The 17,472-nt window shown below is 37.5% G+C and overlaps 1 protein-coding gene across 1 annotated transcript; it reads right to left on the reverse strand.

Moving 5' to 3' along the window:
* Positions 1–524: 524 nt before the first annotated feature.
* LOC149816754 (alpha-soluble NSF attachment protein 2-like) lies at positions 525–16,042 on the reverse strand. The gene is made up of 9 exons (XM_089988076.1): positions 15,726–16,042; positions 14,988–15,037; positions 14,816–14,888; positions 13,406–13,485; positions 8,656–8,807; positions 2,546–2,705; positions 2,380–2,427; positions 2,019–2,099; positions 525–879 (listed from the first exon to the last, which is right to left on the reverse strand). Exons 1-9 carry the CDS (start codon positions 15,865–15,867, stop codon positions 799–801), a joined length of 867 nt encoding a protein of 288 aa, XP_089844202.1. The 5' UTR covers positions 15,868–16,042; the 3' UTR covers positions 525–798.
* Positions 16,043–17,472: the final 1,430 nt, after the last annotated feature.

Below are 17,472 nucleotides of genomic sequence, written 5' to 3' on the forward strand. Positions count from 1 at the left end.
TTGAACAAAGTTGGCCCCTGCCTCCTATCACTGCTCAGGCAAAAAAGCTGAAAAAGCATATTTGAGCCTCACGGCTAATCATGCAAATGTTTTCAGAAACTTAGCAAGGATATGTTACCAACAGAAGGGGGTAATCTTATGCTGTTTGAAAAGCGACCATAGGAGGTCACCGGAGTGGTAAGTGTGGAATCCCCACTTCCAAAACTGTTTGGAAGCAAGGAAAATGGGGAAAATAGGTACTGGCATGACATTTGCCAGTTCCAATTTTTCATTTCAACTACCACCAAGGTAAGGTGGTAATTACCAAATACTACACCAGTGTCACTTCCCCCGGTGATTTTCTGGTGACCTTTTCAGTTCATTTATGAGGATAATAACTGCATCCCAAAAAACATGACCATGGAAGTGGGGAATCCCTAGTGGATTCTTAAGACTGTTCCCAAACTACACCAAGGATTTGCTAGATTCACGACCATTATGGAATCCACTTGTTCATTGGCAAGAGGCAGTTTCCAAAGAGAGCATTAAAACAGTCATATAAAGCTTCAAACTCCAGAGCCATGGGCATCCCCCATGATGCACTTCCATAATTTGCAAGAGGCACAAAAAGCAAACAAGGCATACATCTTATGAACAAAGTTGAGGTATATATTCAGGACATCAAATCCAAGCACATAACTCTTAAAAGCATATCCGATCAGGTACACATCAATAAACTCTGGACAGAAAGCCATAGCCACAAAAACCAGCTGAGTGCAATATTGTGCCATATGACACAAACCAAATCCATGAAATAAATCAAGTAAGATCATCTTCCTCCAATTCCTTTTCTTTCAGAGTCTTCTTTGCCTTCAACAGAAGTGATGTTTTCCAAGGATCCTATGCAAAAAAGAATGCCAATCAGCATTTGAGCAGTCTATCGGATATACCTATCCAAGAGAAAAAGGCTTGTGCATGTGTGTTTGTGTATGTGTATTGGCAATTCTCGTTAATTCTGTACTCTATAGTAGAAACCACCAAAATTTTAACATTTTCTTGCTTATAGATTAAGCCCCATAGATATGATCAACATTGTTTATTTAGTAAAAATATATTTTGCATCATTTGACTGTGATGTGTAAGGACGTTCTTTAAGAGATCAAAAAATCAACAGTCATAGTGCACCAAACATTCATGATAGAAAATAATATGCTTATGCAAAAAAACACTCGATCCAGTGTGATTCCTCATAAACAAACTATCTTGAACATATCTATGGGGTCAGATTCATTAGATAAAGCTCAAACCTATGACTTTTTGCTAGAGTACATTATTGTAAAAAAATAAACCATATTTCCATGACACACACACATATACATATAGAGAGAGAGAGTGATGCAAACATGCTAAATGGCTTTTCGGGAATTTTGGTGAGTTTTTTGCAATTCCGACCCCATAGATTTTGGGAAGGACCTAATGAAAGAAGGCGTATGAACATCTCATCTGAGCCATTAGATGTGTTTATCATTGCTTATTTACTAAGAAACAAGTTTTCTTTCAAATTGATTTGATGTGAAAATGTAAATATTTTATCATCAAATTTTAGTATAATATCAGCCATTTATTCTTTTACCTCTTTGAAGTACACATATGAGCATAAAAAATCTTAATCAAATACTATTATTTACTAAGAAACCGTAACAGTGGAAGAGCTGCTCGTCGAACGACTCTTTTTCGTCGATTTTTAATGATTTAGGGTCATTAGAGGTGGTCACGACTGCCACTAATGACCTGGGCGGAAAACAGGAATTAGCGGCGGTCGGCCGTTGCGACCGCCGCTAATTCCTGTTATAATTAAAAAAACACCACTGCTGATCCACACGGGATCACCGGCGGAAAAGCATCCGATAATAGTGGATGCATCCACTGTTATGGGCTTCTCTCTCTCTGGGGGAGATTATGCAAAAAAAAAAAAGGCAGAAAAGAATTTGTTAAGAAAACCCAAAAAGATATATGATTATATGAAAATAAATACATACCAGCCGAGTCATAGCATCATATTCCCTAACAGCTGCTGTGAACTTCTCAATATCCTCCTCATCAACAGCAGTTGATAAATCCTGACAAATCAACAACAATATATTTAGATGAGTAATCACAATCTTAAGATATCATCAAGAGGCAAACTGGTGTAAGCTGAGCTATCATCATCCTATGCATCCTAAAGGAATCAATTTGCACGGTCAGATGTTAATCAAGAACTAAAGATCAGCAACATATGGAAATTACAGATTCAAACATTGCATAAGCAAGGTCCCTTCTGTACAAAATATCAAACAATACAAGAATAAATTGTCAATGTACAGAGCATGCACTAATGACAGATTTCGATTAACTTACAGTTAACAATCTATGCTCACGTGTTCCAGAAAAGGTTGGATCTAAGTCCTGCAAAAGCAATAATAAAATCTTCAAGATGCTTTCAATTTTCCCATCTTTTTTTTATCATTCTGTTATGTTTAGTAAATAAAGAAACCCAATGTATTGACATAAAGCCAATCTTGACCTGGTAGCGCTCCAATGCATTATTTATGGCCACTGCGTCCCCTTTACAGAGGTGGCAAATGCCAGCATTCAAAAGAAGTCCTTTCACACTGTACTTCAAAAGATTATTATTCATTGACTGCCTTGCAATTGATTCAAAAATCTCAATAGCTTTTGGATACCTGAAACAGAACCGTGTGCCTTAGTACACAAAACAGTTAACACCATCAAATCCTTAACAAAAGTAAAGAATAATGGGCTTAACAGTTTTACTTGAACTTCATGAACTTCAAAAGTAAAGAGAGATTATTTACTGTAAGAAGCCAGATGATTTGTGCCTTTAGGACCCACCGAGAAATTTTATAAATGAATTTCACATGCATATTAGTATCATAAAATAAGATATAACATCTTTTATGTATGTTCCAACCTGAAATTCCCATAAAAACTAATAGGTGCGCATGAGATAATTCAAATATCAGAAACTCCAATCAATTTTCTAAGTCCTTCATAGGTATCATCTCCGTGACCATGGGGGGAGAAGGTAGAGCTTTCTTTAGCATAACTTCTTACAAGTTCAATATCATATTGCTAGCCAGAGTAAACATCACATGCATAAGGTTTAGTTGGGAAAAAATTAGCTTTGACCATTCTTCCCTTCAGAAATGGCACCTTTTCACATCAGGAGCTTGATCCAAATAAAAACTCCAAGACATGATTCTATTGTACAGTGTTATTAATGAAAGAATGATGAGTACAAATTAACAACAAAATTTCCAAAATCATAAGAAAAAAATGAAAACTATAATCCTTTAGCATCAAATGCATTGAAAATTGCCACATGATTTTCATGACAAATTTGATATTTGGATAAATTGAATGCAATCTCTATTCCATTTGTTCAAATTAAAGCTATGTAAATTGGACATTGACATGGATGTCGATGTCATACACAGGTACAGCAGGTTTTGAAAAACTAGATACATGGACACAACTATATATATATATATATATATATATATATATATATAGAGAGAGAGAGAGAGAGAGAAGCAATTAAGTAAAAAATAAAGGACCTACTTCGAGAGAGAGGAGACATCTTTGGCTCTTTTCCCTATATGTGGCACCACATAATTCATCAAAACTACGAAAGAGAAGAGTTAGTTCTTAAATGGGAGTAAGCATGGATCGACTGTGGCTACAGCAAGAGAGTTTTTTTATCGACTAGACTTTTTCATCAACTGTAAGAGAGAACCCTTTCTATATAGTCAAGGGGCATGCCGACTCATTTTGGTGGAGTTAGGACCCAATAAAGTATATGAAGAGAAAATAGAGTTTAAACAAGGTTGACATAGTGTTGGGTATCGGGCATTTCATGTGTAAGACACTCAAAAGTGTCGGACACGCAACACCGAGTGTCCATTTTTTCTTGGACACTTTTATGTTAAAAAATGAAGTTTTCATAAAGTGTCTAGGAGTGTCGGTAGCCAAGTGTCGAGGTAACTTAGATTTAAAGTAACAATATTGGATAAATTCAAATTATTGACTTTATACAGAAAATTAACTATAATAGAATAAGCAACCTATATTAAGACCAGTGTCGCCGATATCATTGATACATTGAAAATATTGCGATATTATCGGTGATTTCAAGGTAACCGATAATATCGAGAATATATCGCGATTTTTCAATATATCGGCAAATTATATTTATCGTGATAATATCACAATATTATCGGCATAGTTGGCAAACTTGTGACTCAGAGTCGGATCGCCCAACCCTTGACTCGCGAGTCAGCGGGTCGACTCGGTAACTCGGACGAGTTAAGACCATGGTTGCCAGTCGAGGAAGCGGGAGTGGGAAGCGAGGTACTTTCAAAATTTTAGGAAGTGTGGGACCACTTAAGAGCGAATCGGGAATCGTCTCGGAAGCGACTTAGGAAGCGAATCGGAAGCGAGGGGGAAGCGAAAAAAATACAAAAAAAATTGAAAAAATGGGGGAAGCGTGATGGGAAGCATGTTTCCCATTAAAGGGAAGCGCGTTTCCCATTAAAGGGAAGTGCACTTCCCATTTAAAAAGGGTGCTTCCCATTTAAAAAGGGTGCTTCCCTGCGCGTTTCGGAAGGGCGACTTTCCGCGCTTCCCAACTTACCTAGGCGCTTCCGGTAACTCTGGTTAGGACTACACATTTTCTAGTGTTAGGATATGAAAAAAATCAAAATTCATATTGTATAATCACTAAATTTAGCATATGACATCAATGACTAAGCTATATAAGTATTCAACTATACATAATTGTTAATATTTATGATTTAAAAACATATAATTCTTTATAACAAGTATTCTTTTATGGGAATTATGCATTAAAATCACAAAATGCATGAAAAAAACATTGTTTTTACATGTGGATTGGTAGTCTTCAACCGTGACCTAGTTGGGGTCTGATCCGAGTCGACTCGGGCAATTCCCGAGTAGACTCGCCGGGTTTGCCAACTATGATTATCGGGATAAATATCGCTACAGAAAGGGAATCAAGGAAGGAAAGGAAAAGAAGAAAGGGAAGAAAGGAAGGAAATGAAAGAAGGAAAAGAAGAAAGGAAGGAAGCAAAGGAGGGGAAGAAGGAAAGGAAGGAAGTAAAGGAAAGGAAAGGAAAAGAAAGGGAAAGAAGGAAGAGAAGAAGGGAAGGAAGGAAGGAAAGGAAAAGAAGAAAGGGAAGGAAGGAAGGAAAGGAAAGAAGGAAGATAATAAATGGAGGGAGGGGAAGGAAAGGAAAGGAAGGAAGGAAAGGAAAAGAAGAAAGGGAAAGAAGGGATTGTTTCTTTCATTTTTTTATTTTCTATATTTTTACTTATTTTTTAGATTTTTTATTTGATTTTTTATATATTGCCAAGATATTCCCGAGATTTATCAACTTTTGAAAATCTCTCCAAGAAATACCCTCACTGAGAAATTACCTTTGACAATACAAGTGACAATGATTAAGACTAAAGGTCACAAGCATGTTCCCATATAGAGTTATGATTTAAGTAAACATTTGCTTCCATTAGTAATAAACATGGTGAGATCTTATATACAATAATCCTTTATAGATGAAACAATACATATTAGACAAACCATAGTTGCATAGAAACTCCATTTTTTCCTACGCATCCCGTTTCAGGCATACCAGTACCTGGTACTGGTACGAAACTAGTTTCAAAAACAATAAAATTAGTTTTAGAAACACTAAAAAACTCATTTCTAAATGCATATGAAACTTGAAACTAGGAATACAGGAAACCAGTCCTTTGTACAAGTGAAACCAATACCAAACCTAGTTTCGTTTATAGTGGTAGTAGTTGTTGTATCCTCTCAAATAAGGTAAAACATGGGATAATATGACCTCTACATCCCCTCCTATATCGTTTGTATATATGTAGATCTAGCTTACTTTCAGAAACCATCAGCAGGCTTCTGTCACTTCCATTGAGGCCAGCATTGGAGGTTATTTCTTTTCTTTAATATAAACTTGATTTTTGTACTTTTTATACCGATTTCACAATTGAGGTTTAAGAAGAAAAACAATATATCATGGTCATAGTTGCATATACTTTTTGCAAATTCTTACAAGAAACAGTGTTTACATCATTGACCGTATTAGCTTGAGATTGTTCTATGTTTTCTCTTTATTTGGTTATTGACTTAAAACATTTTGTTTTCAATATTTTACTTTTATATATATCTATACATGGTGAAATTATGTGATGTTTTGATTTTTAGTACTTTTTTTCTTTTGATCATTTTTTATCACAATATATATGATTTATTATTCTTATAACATAAATGATAAGATTTACTTTCTAGAAACTACTTTCGTTAGAAACTCACATCATGATCAAAGAAACCGCATACCAAAATGTCATATCAATGTCTATTAGAAACTCGTACCAAAATTTGCAAGTACACATTTCAATGAAAATGTACCTTAAACTTTTGAGGGCCTTGCATACCGTACCAGTATCTCGTACCCGTCTCTGGCAACTATGAGACAAACTAAGGGTGTAACTAGGTTGGGTATACCCACCCCAAAGCGATTAGACACAACCCAACCGGTTTTTAATAGAACCATGGGTTCAGGTTGGGTTTAAAATCTAGACTTGTAGAGAAAACAGGTCGGGTCTTGGGTATAATGAATGTAGACCCAAAGCCGTTTAGACATGACCCATTTTCAAACCCGACCCTAATGGTTCCACATAATGTAAAACCGAACCGACCTAAACCCTGTATTTAACCAAACCTATTTCATACCCAAACTGATTATATACCCAAAACCATTTCCTACTTAAACCGACCCAAACCGAATCTGTTGAGATCCGATCACCATTAGAACCGGTTCAAACCATTTTTCTTAGCATGGGTTTCCTACTTGCATTAGGTTTCCTTTTGATGATAACTTCCTTACCTAAAAATAAAAGCCCGAAGCTAAGGAATGGATTAACCTAATTCCAATGGTATTCTCTTTGGGAAAAAATGTGTAAAGATATTATTAACAGGCATTATCTGAGATGGTTTAAGCGTGTAAGGCAGAGCCTTGCAATGCACAAATATAAAAGAAAGACATAACATATGTTGAAGGAGCCATGAAAGAACAGAGATGAAGGAACACTGGTATGGGAACAACAAAGTATATCAGAATTTATATGCTTATAGAGGATTTAGCACAGGAATTTGAAATGCAAAATGGCTTGTAACAATAATTCATGCAGATGGAATAAGGCTTTGACAATGACGAATTCTATGAAGTACCCTTGTACTATTCTTCAATGCAGCATAGATCCTTATTATCAATTTCAAATTAAATCATTACAAGTTCTCACATATTCAGCATAGATATCTAACATCCATTAACAACTCTCTATAGTTTATTTACATAATTTCATCACTGTTATCATAATCATCAGCATTAACTAGGTCTCCCATTATCTCCCTCCAAAGATAATGCCCAAGGCCTTCTTCAATCAAAACTTAATTGAGAAAGGGAAGAAGATGCAATTCAAAGAATCAACAACCGCTCACGAATCTTCCCCTCGAACAGCGAATGAGAAGATAGCCACCTCAATCCTCGATCCTTTCTCAACCCAAAGTGGTTGGGTCGTCCATTCATTCCAATAAGAGGTAAGGCCTCTAGGAAGCAAGCTTCCTATTTCTTATTCCTAATTTTCATTGTAAACAAATTAACATTCTATAGATGTTAGTTGTTAGTGATACAATAGCCACTAATCATTAGATCTATATTCTTAATGCATACTTTTAGATACATAGATGCTGGTTAAATACACAAATTTACATGCAATGCAGTAGATGAATTTACCATTGTATACAAATTGTTTCTATTTATATGACATTTTTTCATCTATATCACAGGGACACTTCAGTTTATGTTTGTGTCACGTCCCCCATTTATACTATTCCTAATGGAAAACTGCAGGAAGATGATGTGTCCCATGTTATTTCGGGTGTGTCCACGTAACATAGTTTTTCACCATCGTTGGACATTTTCAGAAGATCTACCCACTTAGCAAGATGACACAGTGAATGGCGTTATGAATCATTGGATTTTCAAGCTAAGCATAGTTTTTCACCATCGTTAGACATTTTCAGATCTACCCACTTAGCAAGTTGACACAAAGTGAATGACGTTATGAATCATTGGCTTTTCAAACTAAGAAACTGCCATATAACAAACCTCACTGCCAAAAAATAGTTCATAGAATCTTTGTAAATGGTGAAAAGGCAAGATGATATTGCATAGCCAGTAAAGAGAAAGTTTTTAACAGGGTTACTAACAACAAGACTTGTTCAGTGTTCAACACATCTTTTCTGGATCCTAGATCTAATTTTGGATGAATTACTGTGAGTTTAGAACAATCTAGAAAAAAAATGTAGGAAGAAATCCCCCAAATTTTCAAGTCTACAGAAAAAAAATCCTAAATACCAAAAATCACACCAACTACTAAGGTCTTGGTAATTACCAATGGATGTCAAACATCCAAAGCTCTTGTAGGAAAAAAGATTAAAACACTGCAGAAAAACTAATCTAACATCATAAAAGTCCAAGTTGAAAACAGAATCACGAGCAAACTGCGGCTTACTGTTCTGATGAAGCAGCCAATTGTGCAACTTTTTGCAGGCACTGGTTCGCAGAAGTTGACACTTCTTCACTCTGGAACAAATCAGCAGATTTTTCAAGGTATGCAATTGCTTGCTCAAAGTTCTGTTCAGCTTCATATAATTCACCAATTTCCTGCACACAAGTTTTAAGGATGTTAATCAACATTCAAACTGATAATATAATCACCAAGACAATGTAATTATGTAAGTGCAAGAGACAAACACAAAAATCACAAGAATCATGAAAGATAAAACCTCAATCGATAAAACACTAACAAAAATTCTGAGTAATCAAGTCAGAGAAGAGATTGAATGTAAAACCCATGAATTTTAAGGAATTTTCAATGAAATAAAAACGTGTGTTTATGTGAAATAATATGGTTTATGAAATATTCAATGTGATTTTGAGGCTTGCGGGCCAGTAGAGCGAACCCGGTAACGAATACTAGAAAGGGTACTTGGATCCGGACTTTAGCGAGATTCGATGATCCGACCCGGTTCACAAAGCCAAGTGGGGAAATCCGATGGTTCCGAGATAATAGCGTGAGATCCGAAGCACATTTAAGGTGAGAGAGTACAAGGTTGAAACAAACGGGAGAAAAATCCATGAAGTAACGGGAGAGATCCACCAACGGGGGTAAACGTCTCAATAAGACATAAAGGAAATTTCTTTGCAAAAGTAAACAACAAGCAGTGGTGTGATGTAGTGGTAGGACACACGGTTGTTTGGAGCCACAACCCAAGTTCAAAACTCACGGTGCGCCCACGTAGAAATGAAAAACAATGTTTTTTCATGTAATCTGGAACAAGACTAAAAGATTTAAATACAATTTAATTCACACTTTGCAACGAAAAACAATGTAGCACAACTGGTGGGGCTTGTTACCCCTTAGGTTGAAGACCCCGGTTCAAAACCCCCTGTGCATGGATTTTTCCTTTTTGCACAAAAAGAGGATGATGGGGATTAAAAGAAAAAAAAAATAAATAATATAGGAATAGTAAAAACGTGGGAGTTGAGTTAAGCCTACATTTTTTGCTACTTTTTCCCCTTTTCCAAAAAGTATGGGGGATCCCATGTGACATGGAAGAGGGGTACCCATAAAGCAAATAGTGAGGGAAGTTAGAGAAAATCATGCCAAAGAGAGGAGGGGGCATTTTTGGAAATAGACAGCACCCATCAAAAACGTGAATGAGGTTGTGGATATCCCTTACTTCACATTTTTCCACATTTGTTGTGGAATCCCACCAAATGAGATGATGGGTACCCATAAAGCAACCTTGGAAAGGATTTTTCTAAAGAAATAAAGGGGGCAATTTTGGAAATTTCTAACAACCACACAAGAACGTGGGCTGGAGATTTGGTTTTGAAAATCAAAATTTCCTAAGTAGGGAAGTGAATTAAATTGGGTAAAATGGGGGGGAAACGGCTGGACTCTCTCTCTCTCTCTCTCTCTCTCTCTCTCTCTCTCTCTCTCTCTCTCTCTCTCTCTCAACGTTTCTTCTTTTCTCTCTCTCACGGTGGTGGTTGACCATAGTACTGGACGAGTGAACCTCCATTGCCGACGTGGTGTGCCATTCCAACGAAGGAAGAAAGTGGTGCAATCATGCCGTCGTGAAACTCCAACGAGGTAAGGAGTAATATGTTTATGTGCGTGAGCTCAGTGCCCTATGGCACAAGTATGCCGCATCACCATATGATTGTATGCAACTGCATACAACAGTTTAAAATGTCCATGGCCAAAAGTCAGATTAAGTCGACTAGCAATAGCATGAATAATAGATTGATACTTGCGATGGTTGAATCCTATGTCGGATGATATAGATCAGCCTTAATATGAAAATTTCAGACATCACGCTGGTAGCCAGACAAGCTCATTAAAGTTCTGTTTATAAAAAAAAAAAAAATTTGTGTGTGCGTGACCACAATAGGGTTGAGAGTAACGTTGTATATCTGGTTATGTTGATAAATATAGCATGTATGAGACTGTAAGGTGACTAGGGAAATTTAATTCTAAGCTGGTATGTTGTACCCAGCATGCATTGATAGAAAGTTCGGTCATTAGGTTAGATCTTACAATATATATATATATATATAACATGGTTCCAGACGCATGTTAAAAGTTGAGGTAGATTAATTGCACGCATGCAGCGTGTATGGATGATAGGGTAATAGAACATATGTGGTTTTGATTTGAGTTTTCCTTTATAAGCCCTAAAATTTTATTAAACACCATTTTGATTATGCATGGTGCCTATGGGTTGTTCATTCTATGGTAAATCTCTAGAATTTCTTTTATTGAACGATCATGCTATTACTGGATTCAAAACAAGTAAATGATAGTTGTTGATTCTTTTTTTTTTATTATAGTACATGGTTGAAACTTTCATTGGCAAACAACATGGGTTAATTGAGAACAAAAAAAAAACATTGATTTCCCAAATAGATGAAGTAGACTCTCTATACATCATGTATTACAAAGAAAAGAATTTAATAAACATAGGGATTGACCTACATGATAAGTTCTTAGAAATATCAAAATATTTTCATCATTAGTGGGTATACCTTCTTATATAATAGGCTGGTTTGTTTAAGTATCTTTTTAGACCTGTTTCACTCTTGAGTTGTAATATACAAAGTGATACGGTAACCCAGTGATAGTTAAGGATTGGAAGGATTCATTTAAACGGTCTATGCATGGATACCTGGCCTGTAACAATGGCCCGTGTTTGGACTTCTTGGATTTAGTCTTTTCATTGTTAACCGCCATAGAATAGAGGGTTCAATTTCATTTCTTACGGCATTCACAAGCATGGACAGAGCAGACCATTGGGGTCGATCTGTCCAGCCTGATCCAGTTTGATCTAGGGTGAGCCGGGATGCTGGTGATTACAAGCTGTAGATCTGCAAGGGGTTTGCAGCAGCCAGCAAAACCATATAGATATACAAAAAAAAAAAACATTAATGTTATGGAATCGACTTGACCCAGTCTCGTTCCTGTTACACCCATGGCCTTTGGATCTGGCATGGTCGACTCACTTTCGGACTAGTGAGTGAATCTGGACTCAATGAAGGCTGCCAAATTCTGGCTTAGCCTCCACGGCAGGGGCTGTGGGTATTGCTACCCCGGAATGATCTTCACATCTGGAACGACGGTGGAAGTGCAGTCCATATAAAAGATATATATATATATATATATATATATATATATATATATATATATATATATATTGTGTGTGACGAAGAACAACTGGAATGGTTGTAACTAGCAGAAATTCCTTTTTTTTGAGTGATTGTTGGGACCACACACACACACACAGATGGTTGGCAGGTTGGACCGATGAGCCCAGCTCCTCCCCAACCATGGGCGACGGGAAAGTCAAATGTTTTGGGTCTTATTACCCCATGGTGGCAACCATGAAGCCCTGTCGAGTGTGGACTCACTGCAGCTGAGTGCATGAAATAAGTCCCACCAGATCATGGCCATTCATATGTTTAGATCAAGCCAACCATGCCACGTGAGTGGCATGATTCATGGGTACAAATGCGTACGCCATAGCTCATAAAACAAATATGAAACTTTGGGCTCCGAGTCGAGCCATGTTCCGAGAAATACTATATGGATGGTGCTTATGGCACCCGGGCTCGAAATCGCATACAATGTATGCGAATCCAATGGCAGGTTCGGGATTTTGGGAAATCCCTGTGGTATGATGGCTCACACGGGAAAATAAACAAAAATGAAAATGTATGCAACATCATAAAGTTTTGAGGCTCTGGGTACACCTGAAAGACGGTGTATGTTATCGGACCCCTCGTTGTGCGATGACTCGCACCTGGTTTTAAAGAAATGTTAAATGTATACATAAATATAAAAACCTTTGAGATTCTGGGTACACCTGGAAGAAGGTGTATGTTACTGAATTCTTCGGGCTCTGGGTACACCTAAGAGAACGGTGAATGTTACCGGACCCATGGTCTACCTTGGAGAGGGTCGGATATGATGTCGAATGCGTGTGCGTACCCATAGGGTAATGGAAAGATAAACATAAAAAGTTTACATTGTTCTCGTAGATGTTTGTGAATAAATGTTGTAATCCTTGTAGTGGATCTTGTAAATGATAAAAACACATAGTGCGTGTAAGAATAAACACACACCTGGTATTTTCTTGTTTCATAGCAAAGTAGAAAACATGTTTATTTTCTTGGAATAATGCAAATTACCTGCTAGCAGTAATTTTAAATATCTGCATATATTTGTACACAGGACACTGAGCACCACATATAAATATAATGCTTCTTACGCAGATAGGGGAGTCTGACCCCTCTGCTTTAACTGTTTTTCAGGTAGCAACTAATTGGAGCATCGAGGTGTCGTTTTGGATAAAGCCAAAAGATCTCATTTATTCAGTATTTTATGTTTGAACTTTGATTAGTAGATTTACATTTCTGTTATGAGATGTCATTAATGACATCAATGCTTTAATTAATGGTATGCTTTTAGTACTTCTCTGTTTCATTCTGTAAAGCACCCAACTCTTGTTTTCACACTTTCGCTACTTCAAAAAAAAAATTTACTCCGAAACTTTTACTATAAAAAGTTGGGGCGTTACATTGAATGCTTCTGGGTGGGAACAACTATAGGGAATTAGTAGTGCTAGAACAGCAATACATACAGAAACCAACAGAAAGCATCTGCACTGGTTTCCAGATAAAAAATGATATTTAAGTACCTTGCAATATCTTGCTGCCATATTAAGTCTACCGATTTCCATGAAGTGGCCGACTGCTGTATCATAACATCTTATAGCATCTACAACAAAGCAAACACTATGAGAGAGAGAGAGTATGATCTACCATACAGAAGTACAAGTTGATGCCATTCTTGTGATAATGTTCACACACACACACACACACACACACACACACACACACATGCATGTGTGTGTGTGCATACATCAGAAATTAAAAGTATGACTAATCCCCAATGTAGAAGAAAGGAAAATAAAACTGCAGATAGCACATTCACGAAAATACATGGCACATGCTCTCACAGAACTTTATTTATGTTTTACTACAACAGGTTTTTTGGATAATTGCAGCTAATTCTTATGTTGATATGAAAAAGTTCTGCATGAGTTCCTTTTTGAGGAAAAAAGAATAGGACAAAACATCTCTAAAGTGGTACAAGTATTATGGGTACTGACAATATCACCAGGATATGGCTACAGGGTCCATCTTGACTTACAGAAAACTCTGATGTAGGAACAAAGATGGGGAATTAATTTGGCATCGTCATGTTTGATGATAATGTTACCATATGATTATGTATTTTAAAATCCCGAATATTGTGAAATTCAGATGCTAATGCACAAGAAGCATGACAACAGCTAATAGCACAACCAAAAGGTTCCAAATTGTCCCCACAGCAAGGATATACAAAAAACGTAAATGATTTTTTAGGGAAAAAAAAAACTACCAACAAACTCTTGAATACATAATGTAGAAAAGTGCCTTTAATAAAATCTAAACTTTCATCCATTAGATGTAAGATGATATGTGGAAGACCCAGAATGATTTTCTTTTTTGGTTCATATCGCCGACCCCAATTGTTTTGGGATGAAGGCGTAGTAGTTGTTGTTGTGGTAGATGTAAGATGATATGTCTGGTGGTGGAAATGATAAAAAGTGCAGTTTGGGTTTTAAGATAGCTACATACATAAGAGTCACAACAACATGAACAGCAGCAGCAACAACGACATAAATAAATAAATAAAAACACCATAGAAACCACTTCGCTGGGAATGCACTAATGTTAGTTGACATGCTCGCAGGCAGTAAGACAGTGAATGCAAAAAAAGAAGTAAACACAACCAAGTGAGACAAAGGCAAGATGTCTTAAAGACTCAATTGCTTTTGACTCAATGTTTTAGATCAAAATCTTACAGCAAGATCATTTCATTCAGGCAATTTAACATAAACAAGCTCATTTATTTCTTCTAAACCAAGCGATCGGAAAACATGGGGGTTACAACAACTGGCAAAACCATTAATGAGGAAGGAGAAACAGAAGAAACAAAAGACACCCCTAAAATTCTATAGCAATCAGTGCCCAAGTGGTCAAAAAAGATGCAAAACAAAGACCTGAAGTGTTCATTTTCTTGTAAGAATTCCCTGCATCCACAAATGCTGAAGCGGCTTCGTGCTTGCTATCCAACTGTCCAAAGAAGAAGGAGAAAATCAAGTAACCATAAAAAGACCAAAGCATCTCCTACCAACCGATTATCGAGCAGAAAGCAAGAATGAAGAGAAGAACCTTCAAATGACACTCTGCCAATCTGAGGTACGTGCTGCCAGCTTTCTCCCCTGAAACAGAATTAAGAACAGACGTTCTCTCCTTTCTTAGGCAAACAAGACAAAACCAACTAAGCAATATCCACTAAATTATTCTGTTCATTCTTTGTTTTTTCTCAGTATACAATAGAAATACCCTTTGTTTGAAATTTAAAAAAAAATGTTTTAATTACAAAAAATCGATGTTCTAACAACTCGTCTAACCAATTCTTTGTAAGTTAAACGGATAAACAAGCAGAATTTCCCAACTACCTAACACATTAACTTCATAAATCAATCATCTGTATCAGTAAAAACAAAATTCAAAAACTGCAAAGGAGCAATAATCTGATTCTGAGGAGAAACCCAACCATCAAAAAAACTAATTCAATTGCACAACGCAACTGATCACCAAAAAGAACCTAAATTTCCCCCATTAAAATTTAAACGAAAAAAAAAACGCAATCAGAACTCAAATTAGCCTCGAAAATAGAGAGAGAGGTGAGGAAAAGGAAGACCCCACATTTTCCAAATTAAAATGAACGGAAAATGCGATCAGAAAATCGTCGTACAACTCGGCAGTAGATGAATTTAAAATGTCGCCACGACGAGAGAGAGAGAGATTTTCTCCCAACAAAACCCGAAAATTCCCAAAATAATAAAATAAAAAAAATAAACGAGAAAAAACGTGAAATTTAGTGAGGGAGGGGATCGAGCTTACATGCTTTGGCTAGCTTGTACTGGTTCGCGGCCTTATCGTACAACTCGGCGGCGTCCTCGTACTTGGAGCCGAAGATGCCCCATCCGTTGATCTTCTTCTCCGCCTTCTTCAGGAAATCGTCACCCTTCGATTCGTCCGCCATCGCACCCCCCTTACCTTCCCCTCCTAATCTCTCTCTCTCTCTGTCTCTCTAGGGTTTTCGTAATTCCGATCGCAGGAGAAATGGAGACGGAGGTGAAAGGAATGGAGACGAATGAGAGCACGAAACGACTCGATCGCCTCTTCCTCTCTCTCCGCCATAAGTGACCGAATGAAGAATCGGTTTGTGACCCGTCTCGTACAGGTCTTAACGAACCGGAAGACCGGTTTGACTCCGCCTAAGCTCGGTGTGGATGGACAGGCGGGCTTGGGTCCAGCCAAGTCAATCCTGAGCTGGCGACGGAATTTTGCTCCGTGTAGGAATTTCTATGCGTGATAAATTTTAAAATGGAAAGCCTCTTGAATAAATTGAGATTTTTTTTGCTTTTAAAATATAAAATAATTTGACCTATGTATCACAAGGACACGCTCAAGCAGGACGGATGACAAGGATATAAGAATGTGAAATTTCACAACAACCAAAAATCTTTATATAAAAACAATTATTTTGTTGAAAATTATATATATATATATATATATTGTAAATTTGAAATATTTTTAATTTGTATAATAAAAGTGTTTTTTTTCTTTCTTTTGATAAGTAAGCTGGAGGATGGATAACCTTGTTGGGATTGGAACTTGAGACGCATGATCCTATCTGTCCAGCTGTCTCGTTCGACTTGTATTTTAAGATAGACAATATCTTAAAAGTTTTTTTATCTCTTCCACTTTTAAAAATAGCGAGCATTTTTTATTCAGCGGCCTCCCCTGCTGATGACCGTCCATCTCAACATTACCTATCTCGAGAAATGCCAAGATGCCACCTATATGATGTGAATTTTTGAAAATATCACAATGATTTTTTTCAAAGTATCACTTATGTATAGGGATGGCAGTGGACCGGGGGAAAGCGGAGCCCCGCCCTGCCTCGCCCCGTTTGGACCCGGGATGAAGGGTATGAAACGGGGATGGAGGCGGGGACGAAGGTTAAAATCCATCCCCGTCCGGGGGTGGAGGCAGGGATGGACGTGCACTTTTCCCCGCCCCGCCCCGTCCCCACCACGATCCCCGCCCCAACCCCGCCTCAACCCCGCCTCAACCCCGCCCCAACCACTTTTCCCCGCAATATCCCCGCCCCACCTCATCCCCGTTTGAACCGGGGATGGAGGACATGAAACGGGGATGAAGGCGGGGGTGGAGGATAAAATCCATCCCCGCCAGGGAGGCGGGGCGGGGTGGAGGATAAAATCTTGAGGCGGGGCGGGGGTGGAGACCTTGTCCCCCGCCCCACCCCACTGCCATCCCTACTTATGTATTACATAGTCTAAACAATATAAAAAACATCTAAAACATTAAAAATACAAAATAAATAAGCAATATTGTTTTAAGTCTCATTATATTTATCGTCAATTTAACTGCTTGTGAATATCTGACTATGATAGCAGGATGACTTCAAAAACTCTGCGGTCTTTCGACTAGTGTCCTAAAGCAGAAGAATCAATTTGGATCATGGTTGAACCGAGGCCCATTTCATGGATTAGAAGTCTAAGTTTAGATCCAAATCCAAACTAATATGAAGATGGATGCGAATCCAGATTTTAAATGATAA

Source organism: Nuphar pumila, chromosome 14 (assembly GCF_984573655.1).
Source record: "Nuphar pumila chromosome 14, dmNupPumi1.hap1.1, whole genome shotgun sequence".
Classification (NCBI taxonomy): Eukaryota; Viridiplantae; Streptophyta; class Magnoliopsida; order Nymphaeales; family Nymphaeaceae; genus Nuphar; species Nuphar pumila.

What these genes read in the sequence shown, in the direction of transcription:
- LOC149816754 (XM_089988076.1), bottom strand. Translation starts at nt 15,867, where the DNA reads ATGGCGGACGAATCGAAGGGTGACGATTTCCTGAAGAAGGCGGAGAAG. An exon ending in TGGCAGAGTGTCATTTGAAG is followed by an intron (nt 14,889 to 14,987) that starts GTTCTTCTCTTC and finishes TTCTTTGGACAG; the next exon opens with TTGGATAGCAAGCACGAAGC. An exon ending in CAAGAAAATGAACACTTCAG is followed by an intron (nt 13,486 to 14,815) that starts GTCTTTGTTTTG and finishes GCTTTGTTGTAG; the next exon opens with ATGCTATAAGATGTTATGAT.